Source organism: Mobula hypostoma, chromosome 8, assembly GCF_963921235.1.
Source record: "Mobula hypostoma chromosome 8, sMobHyp1.1, whole genome shotgun sequence".
Taxonomy (NCBI): domain Eukaryota; kingdom Metazoa; phylum Chordata; class Chondrichthyes; order Myliobatiformes; family Myliobatidae; genus Mobula; species Mobula hypostoma.
The window spans coordinates 66,898,228-66,918,609 of record NC_086104.1 but is presented as its reverse complement, the minus strand read 5'-3'; the positions used below and the strand labels follow the sequence as shown (position 1 = coordinate 66,918,609).

The following is a 20,382-nucleotide window of genomic DNA, read 5'->3' as shown; positions in this document are numbered from 1 at the left end:
AAGCAAATTCTGAATCCACCTGGCCAAACTTCCCTGGATCCCATGCCTTCTGACTTTCTGAATAAGCCTACTATGTGGAACCTTGTCAAATGCCTTACTAAAATCCATGTAGATCACATCCACTGCACTACCCTCATCTATATGCTTGGTCACCTCCTCAAAGAACTCTATTAGGCTTGTTAGACACAATCTGCACTTCACAAAGCCATGTTGACAATCCCTGATCAGACCATGATTCTCTAAATGCCCACAGATCCCATCTCCAAGAATCTTTTCCAACAGCTTTCCCACCACAGACGTAAGGCTCACTGGTCTATAATTACCCGGACTATCCCTACTACCTTTTTTGAACAAGGGGACAACATTCACCTCCCTCCAATCCTTCTGTACTATTCCCGTGGACGAGGACATAAAGATCCTAGCCAGAGGCTCAGCAATCTCTTCCCTCACCTCATGGAGCAGCCTGGGGAATACTCAGTCAGGGCCTGGGGACTTATCCGTCCTAATGTATTTTAACAACTCCAACACCTCCTCTCCCTTAATATCAACATGCTCCAGAACATCAACCTCGCTCATATTGTCCTCACCGGCATCGGTGAATACAGAAGAGAAGTATTCAGTGAGGGCCTCGCTCACTTCCACAGCCTCCAGGCACATCTTCCCACCATTATCTCTAATTGGTCCTACCTTCACTCCTGTCATCCTTTTGTTCTTCACATAATTGAAGAATGCCTTGGGGTTTTCCTTTACCCTACTCGCCAAGGCCTTCTCATGCCCCCTTCTTGCTCTTCTCAGCCCCTTCTTAAGCTCCTTTCTTGCTTCCCTATATTCCTCAATAGACCCATCTGACCCTTGTTTCCTAAACCTCATGTATGCTGCCTTCTTCCACCTGAGTTATGCACATCTGGTTTTTTTTGATTTACTGTCAGCAAAGAACTGGAGCAACTTTTCTTTTAGTTTCTTTCTATCATAAACTGTGGAAGAGCCAATGTTATACAACTCACAAACAACAGGAATTCTGCAGATGCTGGAAATTCAAGCAACACACATCAAAGTTGCTGGTGAACGCAGCAGGCCAGGCAGCATCTGTAGGAAGAGGTGCAGTCGATGTTCCTGACGAAGGGTCTCAGCCTGAAACATCGACTGCACCTCTTCCTACAGATGCTGCTTGGCCTGCTGTGTTCACCAGCAACTTTGATGTGTGTTGTTATACAACTCACATTTGCTTTTCACAGACACACCAGTGTCGAGTTTTTTCAGAACTTCCACCTTATCTTGTATAGATAACATATGGTGTTTGCACTTTACACCACGAGAGGCACTTCCTTACTTCAATGAAGACATGACTGGGGCTAGATAAGCACAGGTTATAAAAATAAATGTGGAATAACACAAAGGAATGACTTGCTTCTTTGAAAGACCATGTCAACAACTGATTCTGCTAATGGCCCTACCAAGATAGTGGTGACAAATTCGTGTGGTGACATGGGAAATTTGAGATTTGGAGAAAATTATGTTCGAACCAGCGGTGGAGCCAGATTGCTGATTGCTGGATTTGAGGTGGTTGACCTGTATTAATTTTTGCCTGGCCCCACATTTTTTTTTTGGCGCTGGCCAATTACATGTTTTTCCTTCTGACAATTTAACCAATTCCTCTTTGAAAGTTGCTACTGAGTGTTAAGTAATTCGTTCACATTTATCACAAGGAAATGTAAAATTCCTTCAATCTGTGCTCTCTGATCATTTATCTTCTTAGACCGGAAACCATTTGTTTCTTTTTATTTTTCAAGTTTCAGCACATATTTGAACATTTTGATAAGCTCTTTCTCACACTAAGGAGAATAAGTCGAGTCGTTCCAGTCTACAAAATGACCAAACTGTTTCACACTACCATCCCAGCAATTACCTTATGAAGCTGTTCTTCCTGAAATGTGCCTAAATGAGCCTCACCTTTGATTTATAGAAATAAATTACAAACTTCCTTCCTGATGTAATCCATGCCAATAATCCTGCATACTGATTTTTTTTTCCATAGCAGGTTTCAGTTGCAGCTAAACTTGTTTCTCAGTGCAAGGAACTGACAATAGGTTTATACAAATTCCTTCTTTTAAGCATTCACCTCCAAGGATACGTGTCAGTCGATTCTTATTAATAGTTTGATTGTCGTTAAGAGGTTAGTTCGACACGTCTCCTCAGTGCCTCAGAACTACTGTGCAAACTATTATTGAAAGCTTGAGTCTTCAACACAGATGCATCAGATTCTGATGGCCAACTCTCCATACTTTCACAAGTCTCAACTCGTCTTGTCACTGCATTCCAATGTAATGGACAAAGAAAGCAAAGCAAATTTGCATTGGCTTCCCCATCTTAAGTTAACCTTTCCCCCTAATATAGTTCATCTCACATTTCTCCTCTTAAATCATTACAGCTCTGACTTCAGCAATTATTAATGAAAAATAACCTATGGATGCAAGATCCTTCTCCTCTATCACGGTATTGTAACAACGGAAATGTGCTATGGAGAGTAATAACCTGAAATTAGTTTCTGTTTTTAGAAATATATTAAAAGTGCAAAGTAGATGATGATATAACTGCAGGCTCTCTTTAAAAGAATCCGTGAAGGTACTAAATCTAATGAGTACTAAACAACAAGTGCAAAGTTTGTATCTATTACATAATTATCAAGACACAAGTTGAGTTGCCATCTCCCAACACCCCCAGCAATGTCTAATTGCCCAATTCCACGAAGTGTTGAGAATTACATGTTTGGAATAAAGAGAAATTATCAAGGTCCAAGTTACCTGTACTCTAGTTTGCTCCCAAAATAATGGAACCGACCCTCGTATCTGAACATAGGAAGACACTGCATCATCCAAGTATATTACCTAACAGTCGAAAAGAACATTAGGTCAGTAAATAGAAGTCACAATACCCATGAGGATATAGATGCAGATGTTGCAGCAGATCATTCAACTCCACTTCGCTATTCGATAAGATTTGATTATGTACATCTTCCACTTTTCTACCTGATCACCATAAACGCCCAAAAATCGAAAAATTGATCAATCTCAGCCACAGATAAATGACAAAGCTCCCCAACACAGAGAATTTGAAAGGATGACTCCCTGCAAGGATATAATTTTCTGCTCTAAATCCTAAATGGCTATTCACTTAACCCGAGGTCATGGCCATAACTTCCCTATTTGGGACTCTCCACAGAGAAGGAAAAACTTCCTGGAGTTTCAGGACGTTGCGTCTCTTGTTCTTCTTGGACAATCTTCATTCTTCAAGGACAATCTCACATTTCCATCCCATAACCCCACTCCTTCTGGGAATCAACCTGGTGAATCTAAGCTAAACTTACACCAAAGAAAGAGTACATGGAAATATATGCTGCTATTCACAAAATTCAAATAACAATTGGAAACACCATCATTCTTATGAAATATGTCTTAATGTTTGTAATCCATGTCTCCTAAGATTTATACTGCATATTTGGAGTTTCAGATCTAGAAATCTCACTGTATCCAAAAAGGACATTTGGGTCACTCGTTTAATTTGTCTTTCTGAATGGCAAGGACCTGCGATGGGAATATCTGCTAGCAGAAATAGTGGGTGATTAGGTGAGGAGGCCAAGGCATATGGGGACAGTTTATAATCAGTGCAGTGGAAGGGGGAGTTAGAAGCTTGAAACCATCTACATTTTTTTTTACTCAGCTAGGTAACTACCTTTCTGGAACAGTTTTCCCATATGCAGTATATCCAACATTTAATTGGAAAAGCCACAACATCGGCAAGAAATAAAAACTAAGAATCCAAAAATGTAATTATTTATCCATTTGGTTATAGTTAGGGTGCACAACAACTGGGGAGCATTAAGCTGACCAAGTACTTCCTGAATGTCATATCAGGAACTTTGCAAAATATTAAATGATTAAAAATTTTCGCTGGTTTGCTAAGCCCAAGTGTCAGTAGATGGAATTTCAAACCTTCGTCCAAATAGGATCCATCTCCAATAGACAAACATAAATATCACTTGTGAATCTTACTTGTATTCTAGAAAAACTGCACAATTCATAAAGTTTAAAAAACTGCATATGTGATATCTGCAGCAAGGAGAAAGGTTGGTGATCTTTTTGGAGAAGTGTGAGATGACCCTGCATAAGGAGCTCAGGCAGAAAGTACAACAGGGAAGTCTTTAATAGGGGAGGAGACTCGGGAATTTAACTGATTAAAGAGATGAGAGTTGAAAACTAAATTTGGCTGATCGTAGAAGAGAAAGCCAGAGGATCATTGAGGAAACAGTCTGTCTGCAATGCTGAAAGGAGAGTGAAAGCAGATGCTAGGCAGTGGCATCATAGTTAATTCAATTAGCACTTAGAGAGCTGGATCACTGATCAAGTCAAACAAGTGTAAAACCTAACATTACAGTGGGGAATTCAAATTAAAATAATTAATTAAATCATATTTAAAATGGCTGGTCTCAGTAAATATAACTACAAAATCTACCAGAAGGGCATTAAAACCCATCTGGCTCACCAATGCTCTTTAGGGAAATAAATTTGTAGTCCTTTCCTACTCTGATCTACACTGTGCAGGCCCTGCAGTCCATGATGTTATGCCAATATTTTAACCTACTCTAAGATCAACTAGCCTTTCCCTCCCACACAGCCCCCCATTTTTCTATCATCCATGTGTCTATCTAAGAGCATCTTAAATATCCCTAATGTATCTGCCTCCGCTACCAGTCCTGGCAGTATGTTTAACAAACACTCCATCCAGTTTAAAGACACTAATATCCCCACTATACTTCCCCCAATCACCTTAAAATTATGCCCCTCATATAAGCCAGTTCTGCCCTGGGGGGGGGGGGGGGCAGAAATCACTGGCTGTACACTCAATTCCTGCCTCTTATCATCTTGGGCACGTCTATCAAATCACCTTATATCTTCCTTTGCTCTATAGAAGAAGGCTTGCTCAACCTTTTCTCAAAAGACATGCTCTCCAATCCAGGCATTATCCTGATAAACCTCCTCTGCACCCTTTCTAAAGCTTCCACATCCTTCCTACAATGAAGTAACCAGAACTCAACACAATACACAAAGTGTGGTCTTAAGAAGGGTTTTAAGAGCCTCAACATTGCCTTTTGGCTATTGAACTCAATCCCCCAACTAATGAAGACGAACTTACTTGGCAACTTTGAGGAACCTATGGATGTGGACTCCAAGGTCCCTCTATTCCTTCACATGCTAAGAATACTGCCATTAATCTTGTATTCTGCCATCAAATTTGACCTTTCAAAGTGAATCACTTCACACTTTTTTTTTTGAGTTGAACTCCATCTGCCACTTTTCAGCCCAGCTCTGTATCCTATCAATTTCCCATTATAACCCTCTACAATCTTCCGCACTATCCACATCATCATCAAACTTTGTGTCATCTGCAAACTTACACCCTTCTAATTCCTGATACAAGTCATTTATAAAAATCACAAAGAGAAGGGGTCCCACAATAATTCTCTGTGGAACATCACTGGTCATGACTTCCAGGCAGAATACACTCCATCTCCAACCACTCCCTGCCTTCTATAGGCAAGCCAATTCTGAATCCAGACGACTAGTCAAGTTTCCCTGGATTCCATGCGTTCTGACTTTCTCAATGACGCTACCATACAGAACCTTACCAAATGGCTTACTAAAATCCATATACACCACATCCACTGAACTGCCTTCATTAATAAGTTTTGTCACATTCTCAAAGAACTTAAATCAGGCTTGTAACACATGACCTGCTCCTCACACAGCCATGCCAATTATCCCTAATTATACTATACTTCTCCAAATGCTTGTAAATCTCGTCTCTCAGAATCTTCTCTAATAATTTGCCTACCACTGAAGATTCACCACTGATAATTTCCAGTGTTACCCTTCCTCACTTTCTTAAGCAAAGAAATAAAATCTGCCACCCTGCAATCATCTCGAACTAATCCAGTGATCAATGAGGACATAAAGATCATTGCCAAAAGTGCATCAATCTCTTCCCTCGCTTCTCATGGTAACCAGGAATGCATCTCACCCACCCTGAGGACCTATCTATCAAAATGTTTTTGAAAGTTCCAGTGCATCCATTTTCTTAAAGTCGACATGATCTAGCATATCAGTTTAGAACATAGTACAGCACAGTACAGGCCCTTTGGCCCACAATCTTGTGCTGACCCTCAAACCCTGCCTCCCACATAACCCCATATAAAGTTTGTTTTACACTGTCCTCACAAATGTCAAGGTCCCTCTCACTGGTGAACACTGAAGTTATGTTTTCATTAAGGACCTCCCACCTACCTCCACCAACTCGACAGGTTTCCTCTATCCCTGATCAGTCCTACCTTCACTCTAGTCATCCTCCTGTTCTTCACATGCTTGTAGAATGCCTTGGGTGTTTTCCTTAATCCTACTTTCCAAGGCCTTCTCTGTCCCCTTCTAGCTGTCCTACATCCATTCTTTAGCTCCTTCCTGGCAACCTTGTAACTCTCACGAGCCCTATCTGATCCTTGTTTCTTTCTTCCTCTTGACTAGATATTCCACCTCTCTTGTCAACCATGGTTCCTTCACCCAACCATCTTTTCCTGCCTCAATGAGACAAACCCCATGCAATTCCTCCAGAAGCAACCTTCACATTTCTGTTTTACATTTCCCAGAGAACATCTGTTCCCAAATTACTGCCCAATAACATCATTGTTCCCCCTCCTCCAATTAAATCCTTTCCCATACTGTCTGACCCTGTACCTCTCCAAGACTATGGAAAAATTCAGGGAGTTGTGGCCACTGTCTCCTAAGTACTTATTTGAGACAGTATGGGTTATTTTCTAGTTGGCTTGTCTACATACTGCATCAAGAATCCTTCCTTGACACACCTAACTGCAGTGGTTAGTGCTTTACAGAGCGAGTGATCACCAATTGGGGTTCAATTTCCACCTCTCTCTGGGAGGAGTAGGTCTCCTCGTGACCACATGGGTTTCCTCTGGGTGCTCTGCTTCCTCCCGCAAAAGACATACAAGTTAGTAGGTTAATTGGTCACATGGGTGTAATTGGGTGGCCCGGGCTCATTGGGCTGGACAGGTCTATTACTGTGCTGTATCTCTAAATAAAGAAAAAAAACTTTTGCACTAAGGAGGTACCAATTAATATTATTGAAGTTGAAATCACCCATGACAACAATTGAATTGAACACAGTCCTACTGAAGGATCTCGGCCCGAAACATTGACTATACCCTTTTCCATAGATGCTGCCTGGCTTGCTGATTTCCTCCAGTATTTTGTGTGTGTTGCCATGACAATTGTAATGTTTGCCCTTTTCAAAATCTGCCTCCCAATCTGTTTGTCAATGTCTCTGTTGCTATTGGGGAGTCAGCAGAATATTCCCAAAAGAGTGACAGCTACCTTCCTGTTTCCGACTTCTACCCACACTGACTCTGTAGCTGATCCCTCCATCATATCATTCTTTTCTATAGCTGTGATACTATTCCTGATTAACAATATAACTTCCCCACCTCACTTACCTTCCTCTGTCCCTTTTGATACACCTAAACCCTGAAAAACCTGGCAGTCATTTCAGCCCTTGTGACAGCCAAATCTCTATAATGTCCACAACATCGTTGTTCCAGGTATTGACCCATGCTCTAAATTCACCACCCTTGCTCCCCATTTTCTTGCATTAAAGTAGTTTCACTTCAACCTATCTGACTGACTGCAATTTTGCCCCATCAACTGCCTATTCTTCCTCAGCTTCTCCCTACTTGTACACCAACTGCCCCATCCTCTGGCTCCCATTCCCCCTGTCAAACTAGTTAAAACCCTCCCCACGGTTCCAGCAAGCCTGCCCACAAGGATATTGGTAACCCTCAGTTTCAGTTATAACCTGTCATTTCTGTACAGGTCATGCCTTTCCCAGAAGCGATTCCAATGATCCACAAATATGAAACCCTGCCCCCTGCACCAATTCCTCAGCCTCACATTCATCTGCAAATCAACCTATTCTTACCCTCACTAGCAAGTGGCACAGACAGCAATTCAGAGAAGGTCTTGAATGAGGAAAGTGATGTAAAATGGGCATTTCATTTCTTTATCTTCTTCCCAGTTTAATTTGTACACTGCACTGCTAATAAGGACACTCTTGATCAGGAAAGGCCTAGATCTTTTCTCGTTGCTGCCACCGAGGTGGTAGAGGAGTCTCAGAGCCCACACCAGCAGATTCAGGAACAGTTATTACCCTCGACCATCCGGTTCTTGAACCAGACGGAATAGCTCCACACAACTTCACTTGCTCCATCACTGAAATGCTCCCACAACCTAAAAGCTCACTTTCAAGGACGCATCATCTCATGTTCTTGATATTTATTGCTTATTTATTTATTTGTGTTTCTCTTTTGCATTTGCACAGTTGGCTGTCCTTTGCACATTGGCTGTTTGTCCTTCCTGCTGAGTGCAGTCTTTCATTGATTCCAATGTATATGCACGCAAGAAAACGAATATCAGGGTTGTAAATGGTGATACACATGTACTTTGATGATAGATTTACTTTGAATGATAGAGTGGATGTTGAGAGGATGTTTCCAATTTTGGAGGAGTCTAAGACCAGAGGGCACAGCCTCAGCATATGGGGACGTAGCTTTAGCACAGAGATGAAGAGGAATATCTTTAGCCAGAGGGTGATGAATCTGTGAAATTCATTACCACAGATGAACGTAGAAGCCAAGTCATATTTAAAGGGGAAATTGATTATTAGGGGTTCAAAGGTTGCAGGGAGGAGGCAGGAGAATGGGGTTGAGAGGGATAATAAATCAGCCATGATGCAATGGCAGAGCAGAACCCACAAGCTGAATGGCCATATTCTGTTCCTATGTCCTATTACAACACTTGAGGCCCTACTTTTCAGTTTCCTGCCTTGTTCCCTATATTTGCTCTTCAGGAAGCCATCCTTTTTTCCACCCTGCTGTAAGCCATTGGTACCAATGTATAGTATTAATGGTAAGACTCTTGGTAGTGTGGAGGATCAGAGAGATCTTGGGCCCGAGTCCATTGGACACTCAAAGCTGCTACGCAGGCCGACTCTTAAGGCAGCATATAGTGTATTGGCCTTCATCAATCATGGGATTGAATTTAAGAGCCGAGAGGTAATGTTGCAGCTCTATAGGACCCTGGTCAGACCCCACTTGGAGTACTGTGCTCAGTTCTGATCGCCTCACTACAGGAAGGGTGTGGAAAGTACAGAAAGGGTGCAGAGGAGATTTACGAGGATGTTGCCTGGATTGGGGAGCATGCCTTATGAGAATAGGTTGAGTGAATACGACCTTTTCTCCTTGGAGTGGCAGAGGATGAGAGGTGACCTGATAGAGGTGTACAAGATGATGAGAGGCATTGATCGTGTGGATAGTCAGAGGCTCTTTTCCAAGGCTGAACTGGCTAACATGAGAGGGCACAGTTTTAAGGTGCTTGGAAGTAGATACAGGGGAGGTGTTAGGGGTAAGTTTTTTTTATGCAGAGTGTGGTGAGTGCATGGAATGGGCTGCCAGTGACAGTGGTGGAGGCAGATACGATAGGGTCTTTTAAAAGACTCCTGGACAGGTACATGGAGTTCAAAAAAACAGAGGGCTATGGGTAACCCTAGGTAATTTCTAAGGTAAGGACATGTTCGGCACAGCATTGTGGGCCGAAGGGCTTGTATTTTGCTGTAGGTTCTCTATGTCTATGTCAATATGCACCATAACTTCTGACTGCTCACCTTTCCCCTTTAAATGCTGTGGGCCTGATCTGGCAACTGGGAGGCAACGTATCATACAGAGTCTCTTTCAGATCCACAGACCTTTCTGTCTGCTCACAACTATTGAAACCCCCATCACCACTGCTTTTCTATTTGGCCCCCCCCCCACTTTCCCCTCTGATTCACAGAGCCAGGCTCAGTTCCAGAGACCTGGTTATTGCAGCTTCCCCGGTCGGTCACCCACCATGCCCCAATAGTGTCCAAAGCTTTACTGTTATTGAGAGGCGCTCTGCACCATCTGCCTATTCCGTTTCCCTCTCCTGACAGTCACCCAGTTACCTGCCTCCTGCAACGTCGGCGCCACCACCTCCCTGTACCTTCTATCTATGACTTCCTCATTCTCCTGAGAGAGTGTAGGAGAGGGGGAGAGGAGGAAGAGAAGCAGCTTCCTCAGTTCATGGGCAAATCAGGATGAACAATTCATGCAGGTATTACCAGAGATGTCCACATACAAGAACAAATAAATAACATTTTGAAAGCAGCTAAAACATGATGAAGACAGTACATTGAATGTGGAGGTTGATAAGTTGGAAGGTAATGACACTGAATTATTGGATTAAATCAGTTATAGGAGGGAGGGAAATGTGAGGAAGCAAATTGCCTGGATCTTGGGCAGCTGTCAAACCACATCTGCATTGAGTGCCTGGATGGTTACAGTGTATTGAAATGCATCAAGATTTAGAGCAGAGGAAATACATTTATTCAAATATTAAGTTGTTCCAGAAATGGCCTATCAATCCCCTGATGTTGCTGCGGTCAGCAAGTTGCCATGCAAGAGGCATTGAATTATGACACATCAAATCTGTAATACATCAGTGTTTACTCAGTGTTAACTGTACCGCAATGTTGTAGATGTGCCTTGCTCATTCAAACTTACAGCTCTGAGTCAGTTTGCTATTTTTTCTAGGCCAGGGAGCATGATCATTTCAAAACCCAGGCCAGAATGCATCTTGATATAATACACATTGCAAATCAGGATCCTTCATTTTATAGTATCCACAGCAACCAGCCGTTCAGGCTGACAGGAGCATGCTAGTCTTCAGACAGAGGAGCACAGCACAGGAAAAGGCCCTACAGACCCATGGTGCCTCTGCCAACCATGATGCCAAATTAAACCAATTTCATCTGTATGCATATGACCATGTCCTCCATTCCCCAAATGTCACCCTATCTGACTCCGCTAGTCGCCACCCCATCACCCCAAATGAACTCCCAGCAATATGTTTCAGGCACCTATCACTCTCTGTGTAAAAACAGCTTGCCACACACATCTCCTTTAAATTCTCTCTCTCTCTGACATTGCAGCAATGACTTTTTGCATTAAAATTCTGACCAGCTACCCTGTCTATGCCTCTCCTAATTTCATATACTTCAATCAAGTCACCCCTCAGCCACTCACTCTCCAGAGAAAACAAACCAAGTTCGTCTAACCTCTCCTTACACCTAATCCTCTTTAATCTAGACAACTTCCAGGTGAACCTCCCCAAAGCCTTACTGTAATGCAGAAACTAGAATTGCATACAGTAACTAACAGGTGGCTGAACTGAAGTTTTATACAGTTGTAAATGTGACTTAGTGACCTTTTCACTCAACACATCAACCAAAGAAGGCAACCATGCTGAACACCTACTTTACCACCCATGTACTTTCAAACTTTCAAAGAGCTATAGATTTGCACCTCAAAATCCATCTCTACATCAATTCTCCAGAGCACCCTGTTATATACTGTATAATCTCCTCCTGCATTTGACCACCTAAAATACAGCATCTTACACTTGACCAGATTAAACTTCACTCAGGCCATAATAATAGCACAGACCTGTCGGCCTGAATAGTATCAAATATACACAAGACCTTATGTTTGTAATGTCTAAAATACCTGTTCTGTTTCAACGAAGTTAGATACAAGCCCGTCATCGTCAGTTCCTTGTCGGTAGAATCTGGATCCAACACGTTCACAGCTGAGCCGCGATATCAGGCAAGCCTTGGCCTTCTTTTCTGTAGCATAGACAGTGCGGATTTCTACCACACCGCAGATCACCTTCAGCAGCCAGTCAGAGCATTTCACCTGGAACTGGTTGAGATGTACGTGCAAACTCTGATTCCTACAGTATGTTACATGGAGGCAAAGATCAAGTGGGAACTGTTAGCCACTTCTCAGAAGTAAACATGATCAAGCAGTTTATTTCTCCATCAGCTTTAGAGGAAAAATTCACACTGTAGCGTTCTCATGGTCAATGGCAATTCCCACTGTTCCATTACTTTCTCATCACCAGTTCCCAAATATGCACTTTGAATTTTAAACCCCCATCAGTCAGGAATCAGTGGAAAAAAAATTGCATGTGTTATTGCCTAAATGTCACTGCAGTGCTTGAACCAAATCAGTAGACATTCATTAAATTAACTTCACACATTGCCTATTTTGCCCACCCTTGACTTAACCCGCCTTTGAAGTGGTCCTCGTAATTTAGCTCAATATCAAAAACAACATGAAAGCAGGGATGTGGAATTTATACAAGTTCTTTGAAAGTGGTTCCTAATAAACCACAAGAACTCAACGACTCTTTTCGTGGTCAATTAACAACAGTAGGGCAACAATTAAACCTCTGGGATTATGTGTTAAAGTTGTGCAATTTACCATCATAAATTGCTGCAAGCACAATATAATTCCCTGCTATCAACTCTCAAAGTATTGCTTGTCCAATTCTGATGTTCCAATACCACCACTGGATAGAATGAAAATGTTAATTCTCATCCTAAATCACTGACAACAGACATATATTCAATCATTAGCAGGATCTTTAGTCCTTGAAGTTTGCCATGTAGGTGTTTTAAGTATTTAAATTTAGTAAGATTTACTGATGGAATCAGCACTGCTGATCAGCTAGAAGAGAGAAACTGCATACTTCAACACAAGTGTCAATACAAAGTCACTCAAAGCTAATCTGGGTCAAGTTATTCACTGTCCTCTTTATGTCTTTTATAAAGCATAATAGGGGTTTCCCCACAAGGTATCTGCATTCTCGATATGTTAGTGCTTTCTTCCAAAGGAGGCCAATTACTTCAGATCAACAACACCTAGAACAAAACATGCAGTGGTCCTGATGAAGAGCCTCAGCCAAAAACGTTGGGCTTATCTCCATCTAGCATTTTATCTGTGAATCTGTGTCAAGGTTCCTTAGTAAATTACTTCCACATGCTGAAGGACCAATCATATTATCCCAATATTTCCTGTATTGCAGATTCTCATCTGCATTCATTTTAAACCAGTGCATTTTCTCTATCTTCAGCAACTGAACTTTCACTGCAGTTTCAACCCCCAAGAACCCGCCACAACCCCTTCTTCTCAGCCCCCTCCTCCTCTCTCGTAAACCTGCCCTAACTCAAGCCTCCTCCTCTAGGATACTACTCCGGGGGAGAGCAGCTACTGAGGCACACAGTATCATAGGATTATTGAAGTGTTTTGCAAGTTCCCCTGCTGGTTATTAATGCACATTAATACTTACAATAGCATTCTGTGTTAAAGCTCAAAGGAAAGTATCTTTTGGACACTGTATTGGAACAGAATGCTTTCCAACAATGCTGTAACACGCAGTGTAAGCCTTTCTTCTCTTTAACCTGTCTAAACTGACGCAGCATCCCCTTCAAAATTATCTTCCCACTAACTGGAAACCATATTCAATGAAACAAAATATCAAAGTGTGCACACACAACTAGTACTGTAGTCATAAATACTGGATGTGGTTTGAATCTGTGCAGCGAGGAGCATTCTGCTGAGGTTAGAACTCCTTAAGTTTCCACTCATACAAGTTTAATAATCAATTACTTTCATGAACGTGAAATATTTAATTCAAATACCATTCCCATGCATCAAAATGAGAAAGGAAGCTCATCAAATGTAACCTACACCGGAAGTATTGGTTACACAATATACTTCCTTTGTCCTTTAGCACAGCGCTGCTGGCTGTACTTCAATTTCAAATTACGTTAATAATATACATTGCTATTTTAATCCTGTGGCTTTCTCACATTGCTGACGATGACTTTGCTGTACATTCCAACATACAGCTACCATTTTGAATACAGGGAGTTGTTGAACCTCTGTATTCACTGTGACCTCATGCCAAAAGCCATTTATGCTTTCCTCCATCCCCAATGTATAAACAAAGTATTCTCCCCATTAAGTACTCAATCCCTAATAAAAACTCCATACATGCTTCAGAATGGAGTTGGGTGATGTGCAAAACTCATTAATCTTAGCATAATGGAATGTGTTATTTTAAGAGGGCTTTCATCATTAGATATTTCTCCCCACATCCCATCTCATCTCCAGCACGCAACAGCAAGTGTGGTTGGGAGTTACAAATGTGATTGCAAATGCAGCATTTAAAGGACCAGTGTGTGGTTATAATTGGGACAACTGATGTGGCAATGAGCTAGGAGAACAGTACTGAGGTGAAAGGAGAAATTGTTGAGTCACAGAGAAGGCTGCAAGGATCAGTTGGCCTACTCCTGCTCCTAACTCTGCAGAAAAAATTTTTGCCCCTGTAACCAGTTAGGCTGGAGGTGACCAAGAAACGGACAGTAGCAGTGCTGAGCCATAGCATACGATTCAATGCAGGAAGCTCTTTAAAGAACGAATCACTCAGAAAAAAACTGAGTCACTTGACCTTTCACCCACACCTATTGTGCAGATAACTCCACCCCATTCCTCATATTTACTCCCGCTCCACTCACTTAACCTGAAAACGTCACCATCATTTTCTACATGCTCCAATTGCAGTTTAATTCATACACTTGAAAATACTAAAGCAGCCCCTACCTGCATGCAACTAAATGGGGCAAGTGACACACACACACCCACATCACTCAAGCACTAAGCTACGTCTTTGATCAGGAGCATTAACTTTTCCTCTTGTCAGAGATGCTCAGTTTCCAGTGTTTTCTGTTTAATTCACATCTTCAGCAACTGTTTTGTTAAAAATTATCATAATGTCACATAACCTGATCTTTACTTTTTCTAATATTATTAATCCAATCAAACAATGGCAATGATATTTTGTGTTTTACAGAGCAATTGACGACATATGGCATTACTCTTCATACCTCCAGGTTCCCAGGTCAGCTTCAGTTTCACGGTCTTTACAGCAGCCACAATGTATTTCCCCTACAAAGGGTGAAATTGGCCTTAAAGTGGTGCTAGATGGCACTAACTGTTGCCAAGCATCATTATGTTTCAAATGTCACATCAATGAACAGCACGAGCACTGACAACTGGATGTAAAGTTAATCATAGTGAGCAAGTTACATAAAAGGTGGCTTGCTGTATGCACTACTCCAAATAGGTTAGCTGTAAATTGTGTTTTCCTCACCTGTTCTGGAGGGTGATAAAATCTAATCCCCAGATATTTGCTTCTACTTTGTGCTTGCATATAAAACTATTTGAAATAACCCATACTGGTGTGTAAATGCAGTTAATTTTGAATGAACTGTTTAAATCATCCATGAAATGACAGCTTCTTTAACAGGAGCAGAAGTGGCTATTTCCAAATGCTGCAGATGCACCAGTGCCCCAAGAATTATCAGGTACAAACATAATACAGGTTGAGCACCCCTTATCCGAAATGCTTGGGGCTGGAAGTTATTTGGATTTTGGAAGACATAGTGAGTTAGATTGGGACCGCCGTCACTTACGGCTCTAAATTTATGTGCTACTGCTAAGCAGTCTTTATCTTTATCGTGTTCATCACACTTATGTACTTAACAGTAAAAATGATTACACACTATCAATATAATGAAAATATGATGTGTGCAGGGTAACAAAAACAGCATCGGGAGAATACCTGAATCAGCTGTTGAACAATAACAAACAATGGCAGGCTTTCAGTCTCCACCTACGATGCTGTAACATTTTGATTAAAAATTTACAGTACAATGTATTTATATTTTTACTTATTTTGTAGGTTTTATGTAAGGTATAAAACAATAAGTATTGTAGTCTTGCACCAGTGCTAGATTTTGTGATAAGCAGATGCTTTAAAAATATAATGCCCTGCCTTTTCTTAGATTTCTGCAACCAGCCTGCTGTATATTCACAATGATTTCAATATTCGGTTCATTGTGATAGATCCTTGCTTGTTTCGTGATCAGCATACTGATAAGCAGCACATGTTCACTCCGACTCAGATGATACACAATCGAGATCTTCATTTTTTTGCTTTCTGCAGTTTTTTTTTAAATTTTTCATTAATTTCTGTTTATTACAGACTTCTGAGAACAATCTGTTGTGTGCAGAGACCTGTGTATTGCCTGGGAATCTTCCCAGCATCTGTGAAACTTTCCATTTGTGATGTCATGTCAGTATTCAAAAAAAAATTTGGATTTTGAAGGTGTTTGGATTTTGGAATTTCGGATAAGGGGTACTCAACCTGTATTAATACTAACATGGTCTATTATTTGCCTGTCACCATTAATTTAAAGCCTAGATATCTCAGGGGAACTTGTACTAACTTCCACATTTGTCAGAAAGCAGTTAGGGAGGAAATCATAACCAAAACTCTGCATTTCCCCAATCATAAAGTAGAACTACAACCTGACTATTAACATTACTCAATTTACCATCCTTTGGACGCAGAACTCTTGGGCCCAAAGCATTTAATCCATATTGCACTGAGATCTTAAATACATAACTAGGAAGTTAATATTTTTGAGGGTCATCATTTCTCAGTACAGCTAAATAAAGTAAAATCGTGAGCTACCAGAAAAAGTGACTTGCAGTCTCTTGATCCTTTGCAAATTGTTTCTGTGCACAAAGATCCAGATCAAAAGCTGAACCAATCGATGAAAAGTAAAATGTGCCGGTATTTAGTAATTTCCTCAAAGAAATAATTCGCTCTTCATCTGTTGTTTCTTCTTGCAGAGGTACAAACTCTGTAGCAGTAATCTTACAAATGTCAGTGTCACGGATTTTTCCAACTGATGTACATCCTGTCACCATGACCAGAAAGCAGAGTGTTGAGCTACCTGAAAAAAGAAAGGACAGAATTACAATTTTCAGTTTTTAGCTGGGAGGAAAGAAAAGAGAAATCAGAGTATTAATGTAAAGATCACATCCTTCAACAAAAATGGGCAAAGAGGGAGATACAAAATATACGGCTATGATAAATACTGTAGCAACAAAGGAGTTAGAAGTGCCATTACATGAACATTCAAACTGTAATCATCCATTTATTAACTTGTGATAAGTGCTATTTCCCCATCATCTATCTGTTCCTGATTAAACAATACCAGGATTTTAAAATAATATTTTCAATTTACTTTCAAATCTGTTTACAAAAGCCTCAGGCAATGCATTCAAAACTACAAGTTGATGAGTATATAACAGTTGTCTCATCTCCTTGTAGATTTTTACCAATATAGTCCATTCACACCAACCTGATACCAAACCTTCTTCCTGCAAGCTCTACCATGATTTATCATAACAAACGCATCAATAAATAGACATTGCATCACCTTTGAACCAAAACCCCTTGTGTATCTTTGCATAACTGAATTAATTTGTCTTGAAATATCCTGTACAATTTTAGTCCAATTATGTTTTTCATTACCTTTTTCTTTGAAACATTTCAAAGCCTAATGCACCTCAGTTATTTTTTAATTAAGATTTCCTCTCACTTGCAGTCTTTTATCCTGATACTCCCTTGTTAAGTCCAATGTGTAAGTTACAAAGTCTGCGAGGGAAATGGATTTGACTAACAGCTATTATTATTTTTCGTACATGGTTAGTTGTTCTTTTCCATGAAAAACAGCAAATAGACTACTTATATGACATTGTGAAGTCGAATATAAATAACCATTAATGTGGCAAGCCTCAGAAAAGTGAGAATAAGTAACCTACTTCAAATATTGCAGTGGTGTGTGGAAGAAATTCATGCAGAGGTACATGTTCCAAGGAGTTGACCAGAAATGATAAGGGATTTGCTGAATATTTCCAGATCAGTATGATGTGCATCCTGGGGTAATGTGCATAAGGTAGTTTCTCCCTGCACTGGTGCCAGAGTACTTCAATACAGGTTTAAGAAATGGTGTTAACATTACCATGACGGAAGACAGAGGAGGAGGAGAAGAAACGGTGGGATATGATAAGGATTCGGTGCAAACCACAGGAGAGGCAGGTGTCAGTCAGCTTTGAGCGATAGCAGAGAAGATTGGTTTTATTATTTATTATTCACCAATTCCAGCTGTTTTACATGTTGTATATATTTGGGCTCTGAACATAGCTTGGGTTGACATTGCTCCATATGCCAGGTAGCATCCCACTTTCCCTACCAGCACTGGGGGATGCTGCTCAGGTGTCAGAAGCCTCACCAGCTGAATGCTCAACAGTCAAAGCAACTGAGAGGATACTGAACAAATTAGAATCAAGGTTGGGGTTTATGACCAGTTGATCCTTGACCCTGAAAGAGGTGGGAGATTACCAAGCACGAGCATCTATAAAAGATGTAATACATTGAACCGTGGTGACTGATGGCAAGGAAACAAATGCAAAAACAAATTAAATTCTGCCATTGTGTTGTCTCTGTTGACACATAAATACTGTGTTTTAATAACACTACTTTTTTCATAAGTCATTCTGATCTCTTCCATGAACTGTTTATTTTACCCTCTCTAGGCAGAAAGTCAGTATGCAACACCTTAGAAGTCAGGCTGTTTTAACAGTGGCATAATACAAAGTGCTCTGATGAAAAAAAAGTGGTGGATGGATATTGAATGCATTCAAAAAGCCAAATGGAATGCTGGTCTCAAGTGGACTAGAATACTAAACAGAAAACATTTAATTGTACAAAGCTTTGGCCAGTCTTCTCTGTAATACAGTACGCAGTTCTCGGAAATCATCTCAAGGGTACATCGGAGTTTTGACTATATCGAGAATTATTAGACAAATTCTGAGCTTAGCGGGAGCCACATTTGAGGGTGAGTTTGTGTAATCTGACTTGTATTTGTCCAGAGTATAAGACATTGCAGGGTGATTAGGTAGCTGCAGATTAATTATTTGTTTTTTGGGGAATCATAAGTGAGTCATTAAATTAGACCTTGGTCATTTTGGAGTGAAATCATAGAAATGTACACCAGGAAATGTTATTTAGCCATGATATTTTTGCTGGCCAAATCAAAATGCTATCCTGGAAAATCCCATTTCCAATCTCTGACCAAAGCACCATGCTTTCAGTAAATTCAATTAATTCTATTGGGCAGGTTATGTCATTCTTATGCCCAACTCTAGATACCAGAAAGAAACACACTACTCCGAGCTGTTATTGGAGATATTCCAAATGCCTTCTTCATCTCCCATTTCTACTTGTGTCACCACTTTCAAGTTACAATGTACCTATATCCCTATGCTGTTTTGCTCAAGGCTTCAAGAGATGTATGGCTATGGCACTTAAATACACCCATGAACAAAAGGATAAAGGTGTATTTGTAGAAATTTCATATTTCAAAGCTCCTAACAAATTAAGTACTTCTGAACTGTACCAATTGTAATGAGAAAATGTGCAGCCAATCCGTGCAGAATAAAATCCCACAAACAGCAGTAAGAGTAAAGTACAAAACTGGCTACTGGCCCTGATGGGTTTACCGTTGAATTTTATAAATGTTTTGCTTCTTTATTGATTCCTTGGCTCTATAAGGTTTTTGAGGCTTCTTTGAAACTTGGTAAACTTCCGGAATCTTTTAATAGAGCATCAATTTCTTTAATACTAAAGAAGGATAAAGACCCTGCTCAATGTGCATCTTATAGACCAATATCTTTATTAAATGTTGATTCTAAAGTTTTTTCTAAGTTATTAGCAAATAGACTAGAAAAAGTACTTCCTTCTATTATTTCGGAAGACCAAACGGGTTTTATTAAAGGTCGTTACTCTTTTTATAATATTCGTACATTGTTAAATATCGTTTATACTCCCTCACAAAATGTTCCTGAGTGTGTTATTTCTTTAGATGCCGAGAAAGCTTTTGATAGAGTAGAATGGCCTTATTTATTTAAGGTGCTTGAAATGTTTAATTTTAGCCTGAAATTTATATCCTGGATTAAACTGTTATATCACTCCCCTGTAGCCTCGGTTCGTACTAACTCTTTAAACTCACCTTTTTTTCCTCTCTTTCGTGGTACTCGACAAGGCTGTCCTCTTAGTCCCCTATTATTTGATATTGCATTAGAACCTCTTGCAATTGCTATTCGAGAATCTTCAAATATTACTGGGATAACTCGGGGATTAAAGTCCCATAAATTATCACTCTATGCTGATGATTTACTTTTATATATTTCTAATCCTGAGAGATCTATTCCTGCTGTTTTAGAGTTATTAGCACAATTTGGTCTTTTCTCAGGTTATAAATTAAATCTTAGTAAGAGTGAACTTTTTCCGATTAATAAACATCTTCCCTTATATTATAAATTTCCATTTAAATTGATTAATAATTACCTTTCATATCTTGGGATTAAAATTACTTGTAAACATAAAGATTTATTTAAGACTAACTTTTTACCATTAATAGACCATATTA

At 40.2% G+C, this 20,382-nt stretch overlaps 1 protein-coding gene across 1 annotated transcript in view; it reads right to left on the bottom strand.

Moving 5' to 3' along the window:
* The window catches only part of LOC134350594 (synaptojanin-2-like), a 118,404-nt gene that overhangs the window by 79,313 nt on the left and 18,709 nt on the right, over nt 1-20,382 (bottom strand). The window contains exons 3-5 of the mRNA XM_063056022.1: nt 16,575-16,839; nt 11,696-11,921; nt 2,802-2,885 (exon numbers count right to left, since the gene is read on the bottom strand). Coding sequence (XP_062912092.1) covers nt 2,802-2,885; nt 11,696-11,921; nt 16,575-16,839 — 575 coding nt within the window. The remainder of the gene's footprint in view (nt 1-2,801; nt 2,886-11,695; nt 11,922-16,574; nt 16,840-20,382) is intronic.